General features: G+C 43.7%; 1 protein-coding gene across 2 annotated transcripts; it reads left to right on the plus strand.

Annotated features, from left to right (window-relative positions):
* Positions 1 to 961: 961 nt before the first annotated feature.
* On the plus strand, positions 962 to 16,323 carry FAM3B (FAM3 metabolism regulating signaling molecule B). 2 transcript variants are annotated; one of them, XM_040540854.1, is made up of 8 exons: positions 962 to 1,176; positions 8,224 to 8,367; positions 9,151 to 9,274; positions 10,461 to 10,519; positions 12,663 to 12,713; positions 13,899 to 13,986; positions 14,721 to 14,853; positions 15,508 to 16,323. In XM_040540854.1, exons 1-8 carry the CDS (start codon positions 1,158 to 1,160, stop codon positions 15,595 to 15,597), a joined length of 708 nt encoding a protein of 235 aa, XP_040396788.1. In that variant the 5' UTR covers positions 962 to 1,157; the 3' UTR covers positions 15,598 to 16,323. The 2 variants fall into 2 exon arrangements, with proteins under 2 accessions (XP_040396788.1, XP_040396873.1); XM_040540939.1 differs by having other exon boundaries at positions 1,140 to 1,267.
* Positions 16,324 to 23,291: the final 6,968 nt, after the last annotated feature.

Here is a 23,291-nt window from a genome sequence, read left to right on the forward strand (position 1 = left end):
TCTGCCCCTGCTCCACGTGGGGTCCCTCCCACGGGATGCCGTCCTTCCCGAACTGAGCCTGTGGGGGCTGCCCACAGGCAGCAGCTCTTCAAGAACTGCTCCCACACGGCTCCGTACCATGGGGTCCATCCATCCCCCAGGAGCAAACTGCTCCAGCACGGGTCCCCCACGGGTGGGCAGCAGCTCCCCCCAGACCCCTGCTCCTGTGTGGGCTCCTCTCCATGGGCTGCAGCTCCGGCCTGGGGCCTGCTCCTGTGGGGGCTCTCCATGGGCCCTGGCTCGGCTCTGGCCAGCAGCAGGTCCCTTTTGGAGCCGGCTGGAGCTGGCTCTCCTCTGACACGGGGCAGCTGCTGGGCACTGCTCAGAGGCCACCCCTGCAGTCCCCCCTGCTACCAAGCCCTTGCTACATAAACCCAATGCACCATCTTGCCCTCTAGACCCTTCACCAAAATTAACTGTTTCACTTTGAGATTTGGGGCATAACAGCTTCTCAGATAGACTGCTGCTGGATGGCATGACCCTTGCTTCGGACCCTGCAGGTAAGTTGTTTTCTTTCTGCAGAAAATAACTTTTAGCACTATCTCTCATGCAGGTGTATGAGCATGTTAGGGGCATTAGCTTTTCTGGATCAGAGCCATGGTTGTACTCTACAAGCTCAAAAGGCAGTCTGCTTCACCGATGAATCCTCCTTCCCCTACTCTCATGTGCCCTCAACAGCGGCCTTAGCCATTACCAGTGTCTGGCCTTTCATCACCCCTGCCAAGGAGGTAAGGGGAGACCTCCATGTCTCCCAGTCCTCCCTGACACCAGCTAACGGAGCAGTCGAGCAGGGCTTCGCGGCTCCCCGGCCGCACACCGCCCCGTGGCTTCGCAGCTCCCTCGGAAAATGGCGGCGGCAGCTCCCTCCCTGCACGGCAGCGCTTCGGGGCTGGGGCAGCCCGAGCAAGCCTCCTGCTTTCTTTCCGGGGAGAAGAAATCGCCCAGGGCTGCGAGGTACGGGGCGGTGCGGGCAGGTGGCCGCTCCCCTTCCCGAGCCGCCGCCCTGCTGGCTGCCCGGCCAGTGCCCGGCCCCAGAGGAAGAGAAGGCGAAGGAGGAGGAGGAGGAGCTGCTGCGCGGGACGGCGGCGGGCAGGGGGCAAGCAACGCCGTCCCGAATAATGTGGCAGAGCCGACAAAGTGAGTAGCAGCCCGGCGGCGGCTCGCCCTGCCGGGTGAGGAGCGGGCGCGGGGGCCGCCGGCGCCTTGTCCCGCCTTGCGCCCTCCCCAGGTGGGTCCTGAGGCAGCCCCAGCCCCCTGCGGCATCGGGCAGGGGCGGGATGGCCGCCCTCGGCTGGGCCGGTGGCTCAGAGGGCAGCGAAGGTCTGGGTTGCCACTTGGCCCCGGCCTTGGTTGGGGGCCGGTGCCTGACCTCGCAGCTGGGAGACCTCAGGGTGCCCCTGCGCCGAGGAAAGGGGGCTAGGTTTCTCCTCCATTTCTCTTTTCTTCCTTCTCAAAGTTTGTGGGGTTTCGGGTGTGGAGGGTGAGTAAATGGCCGTGCGTAACCCACCACCCACATGGTGCGCCCCTCGTTTTCCCTCAGCATTCAGCTTCCCCCAGGTTTCAGTCACCTGAATTGCAAGCTGCTGGCCAGCACAACAGCAAATCCACACCAAGACTCGTAGGTCAGAATAACTGAGGCGATTTTTTCCCCCTTTTAAAATTCTGCCTTGTAGAGGTGGGTATGTATTAGTGAGGTGTGGCAGAGTGAACATTTGAAGTCAGCTAAACACAGAAAGAAATATATTGCGCTTAAATTGCTGCCAAGGTACAAGCAAGCAGCTGATGGAGAAAGGAAAGTGGGAGCTGCCGGAAAGTGGGATGACTAATCTTTCCTGGTGCTTTCTCACATGCCCTTCCTTACTGCCATCTGGATTGCCTGTGCCTTTTCGTCCACTGGGTACCCCTCTGCCCTTTCATCTATCAGACACTATGTATGTAAGTATGTATGTATATCCCCGAGTGGCTGATCCTTCTCCTTGAACGGATGGCAGGAAGAAAACCTGTGTCACCTGTTACTGCTGACAACATGCCTCTCTGTGGCATGTGATTCCCATACTGGTCTTTCTGAGTGTAATACTGGTGAGGATCCACAACCTCAGAAATCAGCACTAGCGCAGTCTTGCTTTTGTGAATGTAGACCTAACTTTGCACTTTGTAACTTCTAAGTGCTGTGTATAGCAAGTCTTACAATTTCTTAAATACCTTGTTTGACCTTGTCATTTAGCTGCTATAGTGTAGGTTTTATGCATGTCTCTGTGGGTACTCAGTAAAGAAACTATATGTGCAGGATACATAACCTCAGTGAATGTAAGTGTTCCAGGTGGACCCAATAGATTCCTTCAGTGCAGTCCCTTACTGGCTTCTGAATCCAAGAAAACAAAACCAGAAGTTCATTGGCAATGTTTTACAGAAGTTTTGTGAACTGAATACAAACTGTGCTGGAGAGTTGATATCAACCATCCTGCTATCTGTTGTGGATGCAAGACAGCAGGACGTAAGCAATCCAGGGGGCTTCTGGAGTGTGTTGACAACTTCCTTCTCCAAGTGACAGAGGAGCCAACAAGGCAAGGTGTTACGCTGGACCTCATTCTCACCAGGAAGGAGGGGCTTGTGGAGAATGTTAATTTCAAGGGCAGCCTTGGCTGCAGTGACCATGAAATGGTGGAGTGCAAGATCCTTAAGGCATTGAGGAGGGCACGCAACAAGCTTACTACGCTGGATTTCAGGAGTGCAGACTTTGGCCTCTTTGGGGATCTGCTTGGTAGAGTACCATTGGATAAAGTTCTGGAGGGAAACAGGTTAATATTGGAGGATTACCTCTTCCAAACTGAGGAGCAATGCATCCCAACAAAGAGGAAGTCAGGCAGAAATACCAGGAGGCCCACATGAATGAACAAGGAGCTCCTGGCCAAGCTCAAACGCAAAAAGGAAGCCTACAGACGGTGGAAGCAATGACAAGTAATCTGGGAGGAATACAGAGAAGTTGTCCAAGCAGGCAGGGATCAAGTGAGGAAAGCTAAAGCCCTGATAGAATTAAGTCTGACGGGGGACAAGAGGGGCAGCAAGAAATGCTTCTGTAAGTGAGTCAGGGATAAAAGGAAGACTAGGGAAAATGTCAGCCCTCTCCTGAAAGAAACAGGAGACCTGGTCCTCGGGATACGGAGAAGGCTGAGGTACTCAACGATTTTTTTGCAAGTACTCTAGAAGCCGCACAGGCCAAGTCACAGAAGGCAGAGGCAAGGACAGGGAGAATGAAGAACTACCCACTGAAGAAGATCGGGTTCGAGACCATCTAAGGGACCTGAAGCTGCATAGGTCCATAGGACCTGATGAGATGCATCCATGGGTCCTGAGGGAACTGGCAGATGAAGTTGCTAAGACACTGTCTATCATATTCAAGAAGTTGTGGCAGTCCGGTGGAGTTCCCGCTGAGCAGAAGAGGGGAAACATAACCCCCATTTTCAAAAAGGGAGAAAAGGAAGACCCAGGGAACTACAGGCCAGTCAGTCTCACCTCTGTGCCCAGCAAGATCATGGAGCTAATCCTCCTGGAAACTATGCTAAGACACATGGAAAATAAGGAGATGACTGGCAACAGCCAGCATGGCATTACTAAGGGCAAATCATGCCTGAGAAACTGGGTGGCCATCTATGATGGGGTTACAGCATTGATGGATAGAGGAAGGCCAACTGACATCATCTACCTGTACTTGTGCAAAGCATTTGATACTGTCCCCCATGATATCCTTGTCTCTAAATTGGAGAGACATAGATTTGATGGATGGACCACTTGGTGGGTAAGGAATTGGCTGGATGGTCACACTCAAACAGAGCTGCAGTCAATGGCTCAATGTCCAGGTGGAGACCAGTGACAAGTAGTGTTCTTCAGGGGTCACTGTTGGGACCAGCACTGTTTAACATCTTTGTCTGTGACATGGACAGTGAAATTCAGAGCAGCAAGTTTGACGATGCCACCAAGCTGTGTGGTGCAGTCGACACGCTGGAGGGAAGGGATGCCATCCAGAGGGACCTGAGCAGGCTCCAGAGGTGGGCTTGTGCAAACCTCATGGAGTTCAACAAGGCCAAGTGCAAGGTCCTACATCTGGGCTGGGTCAGTCCCAAGCACAAATACAGGCTGGGTGTGAGAGCAGGAGAACGACCTGGGAGTGTTGTTGAATGAAAAACTGAACTTGAACCGGCAATGTGTGCTTGCAGCCCAGAAAGACAACCGTGTCCTGGGCTGCATCAAAAGAAGCGTGGCCAGCAGACCAAGGGAGGTGATTGTACCCCTCTGCTTTGGGTCTCCCTCTGAGACCCCACCTGGAGTGCTGCGTTCAACATTAGAAGGATGTGGACCTGTTGGAGCAAGTCCAGAGGAGGGGGCTGGAGCATCTCTCCTGTGAACACAGGCTGGGAGAGTTGGGGTTGTTCAGCCTGGAGATGAGAAGGCTCCAGGGAGACATTATAGCAACCTGTCAGTATGTACAGGGGATCTACAGGAAAGCTGGGGAGGGACTTTTACAAGAGCATATAATGATAGTTCAAGGAACAATGGCTTTAAACTAAAAGAGGGTAGGTTTAGATTAGATGTAAGGAAGAAATTTTTCACTGTGAGGGTGGTGGGGCACTGGGACAGGCTGCCCAGAGAAGCTGTGGATGCCCCATCCCTGGAGGCGTTCAAGGCCAGGCTGGATGGGGCTTTGGGCAACCTGGTCTGGTGGGAGGTGTCCCTGCCCATGGCAGGGGGGTGGAACTGGATGGTCTTTAAGGTCCCTTCCACCCCAAACCGTTCCTTAAGGTAACTCCTGATCCAACCATTCTGTGATTCTATGATCTACATTCTATTCTTCCTCTTTGAGATTTAAGGACAGAAGTACCGCAGTTTTACCTCAGTTGTTAATGATGACTGTGTCAGAGAGAAATTGTTACTTCTAGTATAAAGAACATGGAGTTTTTGTGACTCTTCTTAGTAATGTTCAGTGTTAACTTTACCAATTAGTATTTTCTGTAGAGTTTTGTTTTTCATGCATGGGTTTTTGGTGGTTTTTTTTAGGTACAACACAGGAATAATGTCATATAAAATACAGTATAAGGAATAGCTAAAGAGTTCAAATACTCGCAGAACAATAGATTTCTTTATGGGGATTATAAACTGAACTTGAGGCAGTAATTTCTACTCATATGAAAAGAAGTCAAACTTCCTTCTGACATGAATAAACAGAAGCAGAGCCTCCAGAACGTGTGTATTGGGCCAGGTATCTCTTCTGCAGTAAAGTATGCAGACCAATTAGGCAGTCAACGGGAAGTTGGTAAGACCTGCAGAACAAGACTTGAGGAGAACAAGTGAACAACTTGGCTTTATTCTAGAGAGGGCAAAAACAGGGAAGGGGCAGAAATAAAATTTATAGAGGGCTGTTCCAGGAAGGAAAGGAATGTCCTCCTAAGTGTAAGCTATTATAAGGAAGATTATGGCTAGGCAATATATACTAGTAGGTTGGCAAAGTGAACATCCTGGATATTCCTGGACTATGGTTTTATTAAACTAGATGTTCAGGACTGCAAAACTCAGAATTTTCAACTTTCAGTTTAATGGACCATTATGTTCCAGGACATATAAAGATCAGGAAGTATCTCATGACCTCAAAACCTTGGTGTTTCTCAGTCCCGGTGACCTGATGATGCAGTTGTTCTTGTCAGCCTTCTGATGTGATGGGTTGGCTCCCGGCTCCCCTGTTGCTGACTTTACTCTCCTTGCCCTAATGGAGGAGAAAGGGCAGGTGGGCAAGCCTGAGTTACAGAAGCAGTGAAAACAAGAGCCTGTTTTGCAAAATGCTGCCATCCAGTAGGACCTGGACAGGCTGGAGAAATGGGCTGACAGGAACCTCATGAAGTTCAACAAGGGAAAGTGCAGAGTCCTACACCTGGGGAGGAACAACCCCAGGCAAGACATGCTGGGAGACACCCAGCTGGAAAGCAGCTCAGCAGAGAAGGACCTAGGAGTCCTGATGGACACCAGGTCGGACATGAGTTAGCATGTGCCCTTGGTGCTAAAAGGGTTAATGGTATTCTTGGTTGCATTAGGCAGAGTCATGTCAGCAGGTGAGTGGGAGGTGATCCCTCTACTCAGCATTGGTGAGGCCACACCTGGAGTGCTGGGTCCAGTTCTGGGCCCCCAGTACAAGAGAGCTATGGGCAGGCTGGAGAGAGTTCAACGAGGGGCCACCAAGATGATGAAGGCACTAGAGCACCTCTCCTGTGAGGAGAGGCTGAGAGAGCTGGGGCTGTTCAGCCTGGAGAAGGGAAGGCTCCGGGGAATCTCATCAATGTCCATAAATATCTGAAGGGAGGGTGCAAAGAGGACGGAGCCAGGCCCTTTTCAGTGGTGCCCAGCACCAGGACAAGAGGCAGTGGGCACAAAGTGGAGCCCAGGAGGCTCTCTCTGAGCCCCAGGCAGCCCTTCTGTGCTGTGTGGGTGAGGAGCCCTGGCACAGGCTGCCCAGAGAGCTGCGGGGTCTCCTCCTTGGGGGTCTCCAAAAGCGGCCTGGGTCTGGGCCTGGGCAGCCTGCTCTGGGTGGCCCTGCTTGGGCAGGGCTTGGAGCAGGTGGCCTCCAGGGGTCCCTTCCCACCTCACACATCCCGTGATGCTGCGTTTCTATAAAATGATCCCTGACTCTGAGGCGGTGTTACATCAGCACCCTATGCCCACATTCCCCGACAAAGTGCCGCACAGAAACTCACCAACATGGCATTTGTTCAAGGGGTGCGTTCGTTCAGCCTTTGCTCAGGCAGAAGCTCCTGAGGGAACCAACTCTCGAAGAGTGTGGGTGGTTGCTGCCCGGGTGATCAGGCAGCACAAGCCTCCTCCCCTCAGCCTCTTGAGCTGCAGGCTCCACAAAGTGTGGTTTTGCTGTGGAGAAAATGTGCGGGAGCAGCTCCCGCTGCCTATCGCTCTGTGTCTTCTCCGTGTCCAGTGTGCTCAGCCCTGTGGCACTGGTGCCCAGCGACTCGGCCAGGCAGGTTCCCCGGTTCTCCACCTGCCCCCCGGTGTGAGCACAGCGAGGCCCATCAGCAGTGTCTCTCACTTGGTCTCTGTTCAGCTGGAGCTGCAAAGGGGAAATTCTGGGCCCCTGTGAATTTACCATCTGGGCAGTGCCAGTCAGTGTGAGGGGAAAGCAGGGTGAAAATTAATGATTGCGCTGGCTACAACACCGTAGTCATCACTGGCTGATGCTCTGTTCGTCCCGAGGAGAAAGTTGCCTGTCTTGGCAGTGGGCTGCTGCACAGGGCTTTCCCTCTCCTTTTCTCTCCTGCATCCTTCCCTCTTTTTCACTCTGGGAGCAGGTTGGCTGGGAGCCCAGGGACAAGACCAGCTCCTCAGGCACCCTCTTGTTGCCTAAAAGGAAGCGGCTGAGGCATTTCTTTGCAGGCTGCAGCAAGGTGCCGCAGGAGATCATCCATCTGCAGCAGGAAATCCCTCCTGCGCCAGGCTTGACAGGGCTCTGTGGTCATCAGGAGGTGCCTCACAATTGTCTTCAAGGCATGGGGGAAAAAGCCTTCACCTGTCAGCATACAGGCTTGGGTCTGCAGATTTTTGAGGTGGAAGCTGTGGTGCCTGGCTGTGAGCCTGAGAACTTAATCTCTGCCAGAGCACAGCTCTCCAGCCCCACAGTGCTGCTGGTGAAGAAGGCTTCCTGAGCCTGCTTGATGCTCAGGAAGCTGTCTGAGTCATCTAGATCCAGATCCCATGTGTCATCAGAGTCATCGTTGTCTTCTGCTGTGGTGGGTGAAGGGAACTCCTTGCTTGGTCAGTGTAGGTGTTTAAACCCTTCTTGTAGTGTCTGCCTATTGCACAAAACCAGCAGTACATGCATACTACCTGTATAGTTGTGTGTGGTGTCTGGTACTTACTTTTCAGAGTCAAATTCTGCTAGGACTGAGTTGAACTTCATGTTTCTTTGCAGCATTATGGTCATGGATTGAGGGGATTGGGGAGGGGGTGGGGCGTTCTCCTTGACGATGGAGTTTTAGAAATGAAATGGGTTGTCAGAGATGGGAATGCAACAAACTCTCTATTGCTGCATCTCTGAAGGCCATTTTTGCGGCAATGCCAGAGAAAACACGTTATTTTGTGTGTTGCTGTGAGTACATCTTTATGTCTTTGCGGTTTTCTCTTTTTTCTTGGCAGATATTGTGAAATTATCAGGGCTCCTGTTGGCATCACTGTTGGCTTGGTACACGGGATACTTATTCGCTGGTCTTTTATCCGAAGACTCAATGTCAACATCTATCACTTATCTTCAAGACATTGGAAAGAAACCAGTGTTGAAGGGTATATAGTTGTATTTCCTTTTTTTTTTCTTTTACCTAACATTCAGTGTTAAATGACAAATGGCTTTTTAGCTAGTATACTATTGAAAGAATGAGATGGCTGTGTAAAGTTAATTAATTTGTGCAAGTCTGAACTTCCTTAGACACTATCTTTGATGAAACGTAACGTCAGCCTATATTTACCAGTATGCAAATACAAATAATTGGCTAGTAATATAACAATGCTTTATTTGTTTGTTTGCATGTAAGCACAAATCATGTGCAAAGCTGCAGCTGCAGCTTTGGTTCTATCACATGTATTTTCGAGTTACGGTAACTAACCGGACTGTGACGTAGTTCTCATTTTTCTTCCTCTGATCTGACTGCGTGGTTTAATTTGTATATTTTTCTCATTGTATGACTATGTTCTTGTGTGAAAAAGATTTTAAATTAGAATTATAACTATTTACTTGAAGCTATCTGTAGGAATGCTTCATCCTTCTAGCCCTCATTTACTGTTAAATGAAACAACAGAATAATTAGTATGGTCTGATTTGAATCAAGAATATATGGGACCTTTTTTATCTATATAAGCTTGCTTTTGGTCCCAACAGCTGTTTGAAAGCCAACAATAACCTAAAGCCAGGCAAATCTGTGATAATGTTGCCAGGATACTGGAAAACTGGCAGGATTGGCCTCCATATATATACTTTGAGATTAGTATGTTGACATTAAGTGGTTCTTTCCATGTAGAAATTTTTTATGTAGCATTCAAGAAAACATTTTCTTACGTTTGTTGTTGTAGCTCCAGTTCCCAAAAGGCAAAAATGTGATCACTGGTCTCCCTGCTTACCTGGGAGCTACGCCTATCGGGTTCGTAGTGGCGGTGGCAGAGAAAATCTGGCTAAAATCTGTTTTGAGGATGAGCTGTAAGTACCAGCCTGACTTTAAATATAAGCAAGTGCTTTGTAGTATGAAGAAAGGTGTTCCATTTTGGTACACTATCAGCAAGTAGGCTCCTACCAAGGGGAAGAAAAGGTTTCTTTGGTAAAAATATATGCAAAAAAAATGGCCACTCTTGTATCTTCCCTTTTCAGTGCTAGTAAGTATGCTGTAAGACTCTTAGGAGCATGTGAGTTCTCCCCTTGTGTTCCGATTTTGAATTACTGTCTCTTCATCTCTGTCTGAGGCTTACTTTTTATGGTATTTTATGTGCAGCATGCCTCATGGGGTCCATCTTAAATACAACATCTCTGCTTCCTTCATTCAAATGGGCTTTGCAATGATGATTCAAACCAAGACAATCCATCTCCATGGATCTCTGGCCTAAAATAAAAGCTCAAAAAATGGTGATATAGGGACTAAAGGTAACTTGGAGATAGTTAACTTGAATATATACTTATAAACACATTTTTTTTTAAGTTGTCTTAACTTTTTCTCTACTTCTTGTGCGTTCTACTTTTTTGAATAGAACATTGTAGTCACATGGGTGACTGTAGCAACACTGTTTTCACTGAAGGGTGTGTTTTCCACTCGTGGACCCTGTAATTTCTATGTAGTATTCTTCCCTTTGCCCTGTGTCCTAGGTGTTTGAATGGCTTTCTTTTATTAGCTCTGACTGACTCATAATATTTTATTGCTAAGTAGTTGTAATATGAGTGCTTGGAAGACATGCCCTCTGAGTCATTTAAGCGTAGATAGAAATAATTCCAAACTGTTGATGTTTTACTGGTGATAAATGTCAGAATACATCTGACAATATTTAGATCTTTTTTTCTTTCTTTTTTTAATGCTTAAATCTCAGGTTATTTTCTTTGTTCCTCTTTTGCTCCTCTTTTCTTTGTCATGTTTTCTTCGTACTAAAGCAGACAAAAAGTAGAAAAAGATCTTTCTTGATCTGGCTCATTTTGCAAGACTCGTGCATCTTTGAAGGAAATTAACTGGTATAATATGCAAGATTTTTAAGCCATAGCTCTTGTTTACTACAAACTCTTGAATTAAATAACTGAAGAAAACAAGAACACCAAGAAGTGACTTAGCATAGGTGAATCTGACTTTGGATCAGAGCCTCTGTAAGGATGAATTCTACTGATACTATCTTTATTTCAATTCCAGGATTATAAGTGAAGAGAAGGGTAATGTTGGAAGAGGTATAAACATTGCCATTGTGAATTGTAAGTAAGAGAAAAAATGTTAGAGACATAACTCTATAATGGAATAAATTTAAAACGGTGGGATTTTTTTGGTAGTATGGAAGAAAAGGAAAACAATTGCAAACTTGATGTGTGTTAAATATAAGAAAAACTACTGCTTGAGAAGTAGTCTTCTGGATAAACAAAAGAAACATTCATAATCAATATAAGAAAATAACAAATGTGTATACAGAAGTGGTGTATGTGTATTTTGTCAGAAAAAAATACTGCTTCTTAAGTAACATAGCAAAATATCTGTGACCTCCAGCAGTAACACTCAATTTTCAGGTTCAGTCCTTGGTTTAAAGCATATCTACTGCTCTGCTGATGGGGCAAACCAAAACCGAGAATTGCAGTTCTGCTGCAAGGTACAAATTCCTTTTCCAGACTTGGTCAGTAGACAGAAAGAGAAATTCAAGGCTTGATTAAAATTAAACTGCCATTATATGTCTTTGCTCATAGGAGGAGCTGCTGGATAGCAGAAGCTGTAGTTTGTTCCAGATTTGAATGAACCATTTTAATTTAGATGAATGGGTATGGTGATGAAGTTGGGACTACAAAGTGTGATGTATTTTTTCCAGTTAACTACTGCATGTTTTCTCGTTTCCAGTGAGGAATCTTAAAAGCTTTACTGGTTATAATAGGTAAATAGTTAACAGTGAGTTTTCAGCATAGAGCTGTAGATGCCTTTGCATCCATCTTGAATGAGGAAGAGGAAGTTCTATATCAAATTTTACATGTATTAAAAGACTGAACAACCACTCCCTTCATCACATACATAGTCGTTTTAGCTACCCCTCCGTCTCCCTCTGCAGGTAAATCTGTCCAGTGTCTCAAAGTAATTTGTAGTGAAACATATTTTCTGCATGTCCTCTAATTAGATCAGTCAAGTTAATGACTGTGTCCAATAAATTTCCTGTAGCATCCACATTCATATTTTATTTCATAATTTCTCTTTCTTTTCTGAATGAATGTGCTCTTTTGTAAGAAGGAAGACAGAGCTATTAAGCCCAAGTTACAAACACAGAAAGAGAAAAAGAGTTGTGTGGACCTCCACTGTCCGTACTATAGTCCTTCCCTTTCCCTATCCCTATCCCTTTCCCGGGTGATCTCCACTTAGAAGAAGCCCAGTTCTAGAATTTTGTTTTACTAATGACAGATTTTACCACCTTCTTCCCTCATCAGTGTGATAAACCTGACATTTAGAGTCCTATGATTGGAAGAATTTTCCTCCATGATTTTACCGTGTGTGGATCAAAGATAAGCTAGAAAGAAATCAGGAACTGCTGGATCTTATGATAAGAAATAAGTTGACAGTATAATAAATAGAAAAAAAACTCTCACATAGCAGGGGTATAGGATAACCAAAGTAAATTAGCTCAGTTAGCATGGATTTAGAAATTTGAAAAGTATTTCCAATTGTACATGTCTTCCGAAAACAAAGATAACCATTTCAACAGCAGCATAACCAACTATGAATATTGACCATAATGTTTTGGAATGACTAATTGTTTGCATGCCCAATTTTTGTTATGATAATGATGTCTATGTGTTGAGTTTCTGTCCACTGAGATTCAAATAGTATGAAAGCGTGCACATCTGAATCACGGCTCCGAATAGGCTCATTCACATACACCCAGGCTTAGCCAGTTTTCCGATGTATGGCTGTGACCTAGTGTTGTATGTGTGTATATATAAAACCATGGAAGTGCACAATAAACTGAATTCCTTCCTTAAAATAAAAAGTAATAAAAATGTTTTAATCATTAATGATGATTCAGATTCAGTCTGCAAGTGACTTCCTTTAGTTGAAAGGAGAATGCATTTATTTCCAGTGTGATTTTCTTTGACAATTTGCAGGTCTGTGCTATAATAGAAATGATTTGTGAAGATTTTTTTTTCAGCTGACTGCTGCCACAGGCAGAGACTATACAAAACAAAATATTCTCCCCAAATCTTAAACTTACATTATTCTATATTCCTTGCAATTTAAAATTCAAACAAAAGAAAACTCAGAACCACAATAATACTGAAAATTGGAGATGCCTTGCTTTAGCTGAAACTGCTGTGTATGCTGACTAAATGTAATAATTTTTGCTCATATTTCCTTTTTTTTTAATTACAGATAAAACAGGAAAAATGATATCAGCAAAATTTTTTGACATGTGGGAAGGAGGTAGGAAAAAGTGCAGTAGAGCTTTTGTTAATGTTTTAGTGTTAAGTAAAGACATTAAATATTTATCCTGCTCTTTAAATGACTGTGTCATTGAAAGGGATCAGCTAGAAGCTAACAGCTGTTGTTTTTGTTAGAATATGCTGTGGGCAGGTCTTCTGACAACAAATTTTGCCTGAAAAACTGCATTTCTCCTGTTGGTTGAGTTAGTTAATGTTTATTGTAATTAATTGTCCTTTTTTTTTTCTCTCCACTTTTTCAGTCTGGTAAGGATAGCAGTTGTCCAGGATGTCGTATCTCAGTCTGCAATCTCAGTCACCATTTTCTGATACATTTTGTTCTATTCTGGTTGTAAAATCATCATAGAAAATATGCTAGTCTGTCTCTTAATATCCTTCAATGTATCTAGAAAGATCTACTTTGAGAATAGCTTTTAATACGTTTTCCAGACTTTGAATGATACCAATTTCCTTACTTACTAGTAAGGAGAAACAGAATGCTGTGAGGCACTGGCAGTTGATTCTTTGACCACTTAAGAATGCTTATGGCCGTACATGCATGAATAGAAATCACACTGGGTCTAATCATGGGGCTACAGTTTTATATACAGTATGTAGACTGCCACGTCTCCAGTGTTCCTGTTACACAAGATGTTTATTTTCTGTAGAAAATAATGTATGCCTAGCAATTACAAAACCAATAAATAGCTTAGTGCTGCAAATAAGCAGCCCCTCGTAATGAAAATGGGCATACAATGGGGTGTGTTACTTAGCTCTACAGTTGGCACAGTAGTTAGCACACAAAAATAAAGGCACAGAATATAAGTGACTTCCACTGGAGTATTCCATGTTTTGCCTGCCTTTGTTATCTTATATGAGGTAAACATGAGAAACCATCTATACATTTGTGTGTAAATGTTTTCTTTTTCAGAGGTTCAGAAGTGTCTTTACTGGGAACTGTAGATCTACCTTTGCTCTCCTAGTCTTCAGTGAGAGCTAGCAGCTTCCTCCATCTTTCAGAATTAGACAGGCCCTCTGCTTGCAAATAGAATAATTGCCTAATTAGGTCTCATTTTGAATAGACAAGTCCAAAAAGTGAAGAGAAATTGAAAGCAATAGAAAGTAGGTGGAATGTGTTGTGTGTATGTAAGGGAGAAATGAATAATCAGCTGTGTAATTAACTCAACAGAGCACTCAGAAGAGATGGCGACTTTCATCAAAAATGCACCACAAGGGTCCCTGCTTTTGATGGTGACTCATGATGATGGAAGCACCCGGTAAGCAAACTATTCATGACAGGCTGAGAGATAGAGCAGCCCATAGTCTGACAATCACCGTCTTAAAATGGTGTAAAGGAATGATTTATTTTGTCATGTAGTCAGGGTTGTTCTCTCATTGCTTCTCTTTTGGTTTTGATTTCATATGCATTCAGTGCTTGCCCATGTCATGTATGTTGATGCTCCCAAAGATGGAAGGAGTGTGTTAAACTTGTTTAAAAACAATTATTCTCATAAAGGGCCATGCTATTACCCCTGGGTCACAACCTTCTATTAAGAAGGTATCTACAGTTCTAATTAGAATGTGTGCAGTTAGCATTCCTTTTTACATCTTAACCTGATTCTTCAAGTCCTTTCAAATTGTATGTTATTTTGTTCTGAAGTGATGATATCGTAATTAAACAGGAACAATCTTAATCATTTGGCTGATAACCATGTGATGCCCTTGTCCATATTTAAAAAGGGATAAAATATCAAACAGTATTTGAGACACATTTACTTCCACTGTGGTGTTACAAACAGTTATTAACATCAGGGAAGCAGAGAGGAGGAGGAAAAGATGATTTTGTTCTGTAAGTTTAATGGCATGCTACTAAGACAGCACTCAGGAAGTTTTAAACTTCTTGTTATTGCTTTTGCTGACATACTAACATAAACCATGAAGCCACTGTGTTCTTTTTCAGGTTGTTTCATGTCATGTATCTTTAATACTTTTTTTCACTAAAATTTCCTAGGTTAAAAAGTGATGCCAAAACATTGATAGAAGCCCTGGGAAGTAAAGAAATACAGAATATGAAGTTCAGGTCAAGCTGGGCTTTTATAGCTGCCAAAGGCTTCAAGCTGCCAGATGATATCCAAACAGAAAAGGTCAGGTTAATTTTATTTTCACTTTGTATTTGTCTGTATATCAGGTATAACCTTCAGGTGCAGATTTCATGGAGTATATGTCTTAACTGTAGTCTGCTCAGTAAGCCTCAGTTGTACAAAGCAAGTTCTCTAATGTGTCATCATTCTTTGCTTTGAATCTGGGCCATGTACGCTACTGACTTCTACCACTCCAGCATTAAATCATGTTGAGACTTTTTTTTCTGTAGACAAATTTCAGAAGTGACCAATGATTCTAGATAGTCTCAGTTTTGGAATGTCCAATCTGAGATGCTGTATAGAATCTTGCATTTTCTTCTGAAAGGACAAATTCCAAGGGCTTCCTAAAAATCATGACTGCTTTTGTATCAAAACTGGGCTGTCTCAAATTGGCCATGCAAGAACACCAATCCTTGCATTGAAAAACTTTTTTGAATAACTTGTCCTCAGGCTTCAGGAAGTCTAAAAATACCATTTTTATATCAGATTTGTGTTTACATCTGTGACCTTGTCATATTTGTTTTCTATAAGCCCATAAGTGCTTATCTGTATGACAGGGAGGCAGATAGAAATGAGGTTTAACAAACTAATTTGTAAATGATAAGCCAAGTATCAATGATGATGATTATGATGATTATTGTTATTATTTTAAAACAGATAAACCACTCTGACAATAAGAAGAACAGATACAGTGGCTGGCCAGCTGAAATTGTGATAGAAGGCTGTATCCCAAGAAACTTGATCTGAACAAATGCCTCATTAATAAAGATACTTCTATACTTTTATATGTATGACTAGTAGGCTGCGTCCAGAACCCAGTAAGCGTCTGAACAGCAGCTGTAAAATAAGTCATATGTACAGTTTTCACCTTTGCTTTCAACTGTGAGGTTTTTCTCTAATCTGAAAACAAATAGATATTTTGATGACAAGTGGAAATAAAATACTCTGTTTTGGTATTATAGTGCTCAGGCAGTTGTCAAATACCAGGATTATTGAAAGTGATTGTACATTGTCCTTAGTAATTTGTTAGTTATTTGTTTTCAATACATGTTTTCTTTTGGTTCCCTTTATAAACTAACATAAAATAGAACTTCATATAACTGGTAATATAAAATAGCTAGCAATAAAACAAGTTATTTTGATGTTAATTTATTAGTAGCTTTGCTTCTCTTCAGAAGAAGTAAGGAAAGAGCTGTTATGTTTGTTGAGCTGTTTTTGGTAATGTTAACGACATAGAATAAGATTGTTAACATGTAAAGATAAGTTACTTGAATTACTTTAGTAAACGTAAGCTGCAAATTTACTTGGTTCGTTTTATTTTCCCTTCCTGTATGTTTAACTTAATTTAAAAGTTTGTACTGACTTCATGCAAGCTTAAGTGTTATTCATGCAAACTGGAATGAAACATATATGAAAGGAAACTGTAGGATCAATTTATTCAATGTTCCTTTTTCTGAAGTAAATGAAGTATGTCTGGACTGTTCTTAACTGGTGTTTGTCCCACCTGTTGTTCAGAAGCATCCCGTAAAGCAGCTGCCAAGTTGCTTCTTGTACCATTTCACTGTTTTCAGCTGTTGAAGTTGCTTCCTGTAGCATTTCGCTGTTTACAGCTATTTCCTGAACATACAGAATTAACATAAATGGGCCAAGCCAATTGCACAGAGAATAACTTAACACCATTCTCTTTATGCCAGTCTCATCCTCTCATTCCTGGACTGAATCTACCAGGTGCGTTTTAATCTTTCTTTACATTCTTCTCATCATTGAAATGTTCATTTAGCAGCAACTTTCTTAACATGCTGTGCTTCAAATGGGCCACGGCAGCCTTCACAGCTCTGTACTATAGTCCTGCACTCTAGACTTTGGGCAGGAGAAGATCTGAAGTGGTGACCTGAGGAAGTGGCGACCTGAGGAGGTGGCTGCCAACAGCCGGAGATTGCCTGGTTAAAGCCCTCGCAGCAGTGCTCCCTATCTCTACCCTTGTCACAGCTGCCACTACTCACTGCTGTGTTCCCAGCAGCTTTCTGGTAGCAGTTCCCCCTGCAGTCCCTAAGCTTAGTGATACGGTTTAGTGGAGGACTTGTTAGTGTTAGGTCAGAGGTTGGACTAGGTGATCTTGGAGGTCTCTTCCAACCTAGATGATTCTGTGTGCTTCTGTGTAAAGCTAGATTTTCTGCTGCCAGTTTAAGAACTGCTCCATAGCCCAGGGACGCAGCCAAAGAAAGCAGCTAAATTAGTTTAACACAATTTGACTTTGGCAGACTCACAATGGTTGTTCCTTATCACCTTGCTACTGATTAGTCAGTAAAAAAATGAGTACTTAAATGGCTGTTTCAATATTTTTATACATTAAGTTATTCTTCTTTTGTTCTTTTGCTTGTTCATCCTACAAATTTCGTAGGTCAAAGGCCTCATTTTGGTATTTTACATATCTAGTAGTAAATGCACTGTTTGCAACGAACTGTTGTGCCACATCCTAAACATCCTAAATTTGGAAGCATTCTTGAAACCTACAGATTTGGATGAGAAACCCAAGATCTGCCAGCAGTTGCAGGCGAGTTATCAGTTAAGAAAAGTTCTCTGCATCTGTTTCTTAGATTTTACCGAGAGAAAGGAGAGATATCATAAGCATCTACTTTGCATGCGAGACTTGCAGCTTTCTGGAGCTCTAGAGATATTTCAGAGCTTATTCCTTAGGAGATTCAAAGCAGTAGGCTGCAGGTGCTCTGTATATGCTTCCTAGGGATGTTATAACATGGCAGATAAATTATATCTCACCTGTGCTTCTGATAAAGTGATCTAACCAATTTTAATTCAGCACTCATGTCAGACAAATCTGTGCTAATACATATGGCTTGTGTATGTTCATTTTCTTAAGTATACACCTTCACGTAATCAGTAATTTGTTCAGGAAGTGTTCATGTTACTGGCTGAACAGTTACCTCATAACTATTCCTTTACATCATAATCACCCTTTGTTACATGCCTGATATAATGTAATTACAGTAATAATGGTAGGTGAGCCTCAGGATGCCGAGCTCTGAGACAGTCCTGGGACTCTGCAGTTTGACAGTGATTGCCTTCTACTCTAGCCCACAATTAAGTCGGTTACAATTAAATTTTACATCAATTTCTGTTTAGCAATTATCACAAAGTGTACTGCTGCTACCCTTTGGAGAAAAAAAGCAAAATACAAAGTACAACCAAAGCTCTGCCATCACGAAGCCTCAACAGCATCTTGCTTTACTGCTCCTGTGATTGCTTACAAGACTTAACACCCCCAAAGAAATCCCCTCTTAATGTCATGATAAGGATGTTACCCTGTTGCCCAAACAACCTTTCTTTGTTAGAAGGCCCTGGACATTTGGTTTTGCACATCCACCCACTAGACAACTGCTCTGATGTACCTAAGAACAGGGACACCAGTTACAAGCACAGTCCTTTGCATTATTAGCACTCTGCCCATCGAATCCAGATCACACAGGTACTGCTTGTTTGGGGTCTGTGGGGAATGTGTCAAGACATGTTTTGCCCAGCTGGCAACACAATTAGTTTCTACTAACTGTGTATCTTCTAATTTCTTAGCTATTTAGGTAGAAGCACCTGCAGTGCATATAAGCTACCACTGATTTACAGAGCAAGAGCCGTTTCAGGCAGCGTGTACCTTGCCTAACAATTCCAAAGGAAGCTTTTAGTGCCTTTATTTGTACTGAGAGGGGTTGGTTTCTTTGCCCATCCGTATGGGGCAAGTTCACAGTGCTTTTGATTCAAAGATCGATAGTCCAATTTCTTTAAGTGGTATATTCTTTATTGCAGCGCTGGATGCACGGGGGACCTCTCCGCCTATCGTGCATACCTGAAGTGAAAAGCCGTCCCAAATTTATACAGCAGAGTGATGAATATTATATTAACGTCTATACATATTCATTATCTAACCCCACCTACTCTCGCTTCTCATGCTAATTAGTTTTTTGTGTCCTGCGTCTGCGCAGATCCTCCATCAATTCTGGGCAGTGGTCGTCGGGCTGTGGGTGGTGGTCTCAGAGAGGAAGGCCATAAGTCTTCCTCACAGTGTACTTTTCACCCTTGGTCAGGATTCTGCTGAGTTTGCTTTCTTCCTAACCGCAAGGACTGGTTTTTGCTAATTATTTCTTTATCTTGGGTTCCAATGTCCAGTTTGAGATATATTGTCCTCCAATGTCCTATTTGAAATATATTGTCCATACACCTGTTTCCTGTCCTATACATAATGGTCTGTTTGCATTTTATTCCTCCTTTATCTCAACTTCTCTAATCACTTTACAAATGGACAACAGGAAGAGGTGCATCCTGGCAGTTTGAATCAAAGCTGACTACCAGAGTGCTCTTCACAACATGTCCCTGCAAAATGCTCCATCAGGTTTTCACTTTCTCAGAGATGCAGTTGAGTCACCTAGACAAAGACAGGTAATACTGTGCAGTGCTGAGGAGCTGTTGGCTTTGTTTTCCTTCACTCCTGCCCCAGTGCTTACATATGGTAGGTGGAGGAGCCTCGACAGCTTTGATACCTCTCTGATCTCAATAAATCACAGAGACGTGATCACTTGAGTAAAACGATGTCACTTTTTCAACCACTTTTCAGAACAATCTGACAATCAAAGCAATCTTACAGAGAACTGGTTTGAAAAAGGGATTTCAATTTTGCACACAACGAGCACATTTGAAAGAACTGCCTTCTAAATTGGAGTGAAAAGCACTTTCAGGGAACAGTAATTCTGAAAAAGTGACCTGGGGAAATGTTAAATAGCTTTGGATTTCAACATGATGACAAAAATCAGGAAAATAAATATTTAGTTTTATTTGAAGGTGAGGCAATAGGGCGTAGGATCCCTTGTGCAGATCTCTTTACCTTCTCTGTCACACACTGTGGACCACAAGCAAACTTCAGCAGTGGACAGCACTGTTGAATTCAGGTAACATCATTGACCACAAGCAGCAGGTAGGAAGCAAGTTGCTGCACTCCTCTCAGTCAGGTAAGCGCTGTGGTCTTCATCATGCTTCATGAAATAATACTCAGGGTGGTTAGTAAAGGAAGGGTGTCACCACCAACAAACAGGATTAACGCCTTCAGAGGAACCAGGCTTTTTCTAAGCCATAGTACACACATAGAATGGGAAAACGTGAGCTTTAGGCAGTAGTCCTTACTGCTCAGAGATGGGTTTATGTATTTGAAAGCAAAACGGCGCAGCAGGTGGCAGCAGTGCCGTTCCAGATCCCGCCTCTGTAGGGTCCCCAGAGCTGTCACACCGAATAGATGCCTGCTGCCACCTGGCCGTGCTCCTGCAGCTGGGAAGGGAGCCAGCAGCTCTGCCTGCAGCGTGCCAGATCCCCCCCTGTACTTTGCCAGCAGCAGGCTCCCATTTCAAGCATCTCCACAGGCAGCAGCCTGTTGGTCGGCATTCCTCACTGGAAGCGTCCAAATAGGCCCTTCGTACACCCTGGGCATTTAGATAGACTTCTGGACAGAAACAGTTAGAAAAAGTAGCTGCCATCCCCACTTTTCCCTCCAGTATAAACATGACAGAAGCAATCCTATAAAGAATGGAGTGCCAGGACAGAAGCCCTTTTTATCTTTCTGTTTAAGAAAATGAAAAGTGTTTCAGGGTCCTGACGTGCCTCTTAAAAATCCCTGATGGATCTTGGAATCCAGCTTGATGGCAGTGATCAAATAACAGGTAACACTTTCAGTTTCTCAGTGGTAACTGTTGCTTTAGGTTCTTTGTATAATGCTATCCATCGCCAACTAGGAAGTTTCCAGAATATTTAAAAGAAAAATGAGGTAAAAATAAAGAAGAAGTAATTCAGTGAAAGATGTCCTTTCATTGGCAGGCTGTGCTTAAAGCAAAACTCCCACTGACTGCAATCCACTCAGACGAGCAAAGAGGAGCCGGTGCTTTTACTTATGCTTGGTGGGAAGCAGTGCATGAGTGCTGTATGTCTGATCTCTTCTTAGCTGCCAGTGGATTGCTGAAGGGTGACTTGAATTCAGGGGATTAAGATGGGTGTTTTTAATACTGTCTGAGTGACAGCAAGTTGACTTCTCTGCTGCAGTTGGTTTTTTTTTGTTTGTTTTTGTTTGTTTGTTTGTTTATTTGGCATGATTTTGTGCCCCCCCCCCCCCCCCCCCCCCCGGAGATATTGAACAGCACAGGAAATGTAGAGTCAAATACAAACTTCACACTACAAGCTCTAACATGATTATCTCCGTTCCGAAGACAAGAGCATAGAGATAAATGCTTTAGGCTTGCCCTGTCTCCAACGCATGTCTTGTTAAAAATAAATATTTTTAGTAGCTATCTTTCAGCCAAAAGCACTATGCATTTCAGCCATGTACTTATAAAAAAAAAAAAATCTAACGAAGTTATACTTTCTATAGCTGCTTTCTGTCTCTTGGACATTTACTACCAGAGAGTTTTCAGGAATGAGACTGAACTTCTACCTTCTCCCCGAGGCCAGAAGGTCTATGACAACTTGCACCTGGAAAAGAGGAACTGAGTCCTGATATAAGCCTTTCCAAAGGGTTATACATGCTTTGAAGTCACATCTGACTCTTAAGTTCCAGTCTTCCTCCCATCCTGGCTCATTGAACATTATTGTGCTACACGATCAGATTTTACTCTCTGCAAGAACTAAAAGTGACAGAATTAGACCTTGAGTATCTGGTCTTGCTTCAGTCACGCCAGTCCCAATCGCAGTAGCTGATTTGGGAACACACACCACTCCCACCCCATGGCTGGGAGCAGGATATAGCTACTGACCCCAGTAGCTGAAGCTAGGACCGCACTCGCTCCAGTAGCTGACACCACAGGCTGGGGGCACCCATACCCACAGTCTGACCAGCTTTACTTTACACACAACTAGCCCTTTCATACCCTTTTCTACCTGTTCCCCCCAACACGTTTTGTTCCTCCTGCTCCCCTTGCATACCCCCTATGGATTTGCTGAGCTCTGCAATTTCTGCACCCTCCGAGGGTGGGCTTCTTGGTTCACAATCTTATCAGTTGCAAGGTTCGTCCTTCCTGGAAGTGGTACTTGTAGCTTGTTAGCCCACCAATTAGTGTGGCTGGGAGGTTTGTTTCTTGTGATTGTCTTCCAGCTTAGAAATCCTCCATCAGATGACCGTGCTGGAATAAACATTCCTACATTGTCACATGCTCTCACAAATGAGTGTGACTGACCAGATTTGGTTGCATCACTGCCTCCCTTTTGTTATTATCCCTTCTTGCCTTGAAAAGGGCCCTTGACCAGATACCCTTAAAGGAGCAGGCACTCTCCGTCTATGTACCCTTACTCCTTCCACAAGAAACCTTCAGCCCTAAGGAAAAGTCACTTCAGCAGTAAATTATATTGACAACTCTACCAGGAACTCCTGCTGAATTTCCTTGAGAAGGCTGTCTGGAAACACTGAGGAAAAATCCTATGAAAGAAATATACTGTGTAGAGCATGGAGTCAGGGTAGCAGAGCAGCTGGCAGAAGCTCAGACATTTTGGGATGAAGGGAGGTACTGGGGTTTAGCAAGAAGATGTTAGGTGAGAAAACGGAGACCTTACCATCTGGCTTGGATCACAAGACCTGGGTTCAGGTGTCATTGGACACCTGCAGACAGAAGAACTTGCAGGTAAATCTACCAGTTGGAGCCTGTTCTCAGGTAGGACTGAGCGGATAACAAGCGTCAGGATTTCCAAAAGCAGAGGCAAAAAAAAAAAAAAAAAAAAGTATTTAAGGCATTTGAGGAAATAGGCCCATTTGCAAAACTGCAGGCTAGCTTCTTTAACCAGCTCAAGCACAGTTTTCATTAGCCATGGCCAACATTCACACAAATTGCAGAAAGGCTCCATGGCTTATCACAACTGATCTAGACCAGGAGGTTCTTGAGAGATGTTTTATTCTTCCCTTCAAAATCTTCCTAATATTGATGGTCTCTTTCCATTCATAAAGAAGATTGTGGGATTGCTCTTCATTTTCCATATAGTTACTGTATTTCAGTCTGTGACTTGTCACCATGGTCCTGAAGCTGCTCCAGTTTAACTGCTGCCAAAGCCAGTTTCAAGCCAGCTCCTGAACTTCCACACCTGCTTTCTGGCATTGCAGCGCAGCAAAACTCCTAGCTATAGCACACAGCACTCCACCCTGTCAATAGCTCAACAGTTTGCTGAAGCCTTAATCAGCCCTTGAGATGCATGGCTCCCAAAACCAAAGCAAATAACAGGCGCTCCTCTTGATAATTTTTGGAATTTTTGGTAAGCATTGTTCTAACAATAAGTAATCCTTCCTAGTTTTAATTGCTTGTCGATCTTACTTTTAGTCCCTTTCTCTTGTTCTCTTTTTATGCCTATAACTCTTCTTTGTCATGAAAGAAAGAAGGAAAGAAAGAAAGATACCAACCCTACTATAACTCCAT

This window comes from Cygnus olor, chromosome 1, assembly GCF_009769625.2.
Source record: "Cygnus olor isolate bCygOlo1 chromosome 1, bCygOlo1.pri.v2, whole genome shotgun sequence".
Taxonomy (NCBI): Eukaryota; Metazoa; Chordata; class Aves; order Anseriformes; family Anatidae; genus Cygnus; species Cygnus olor.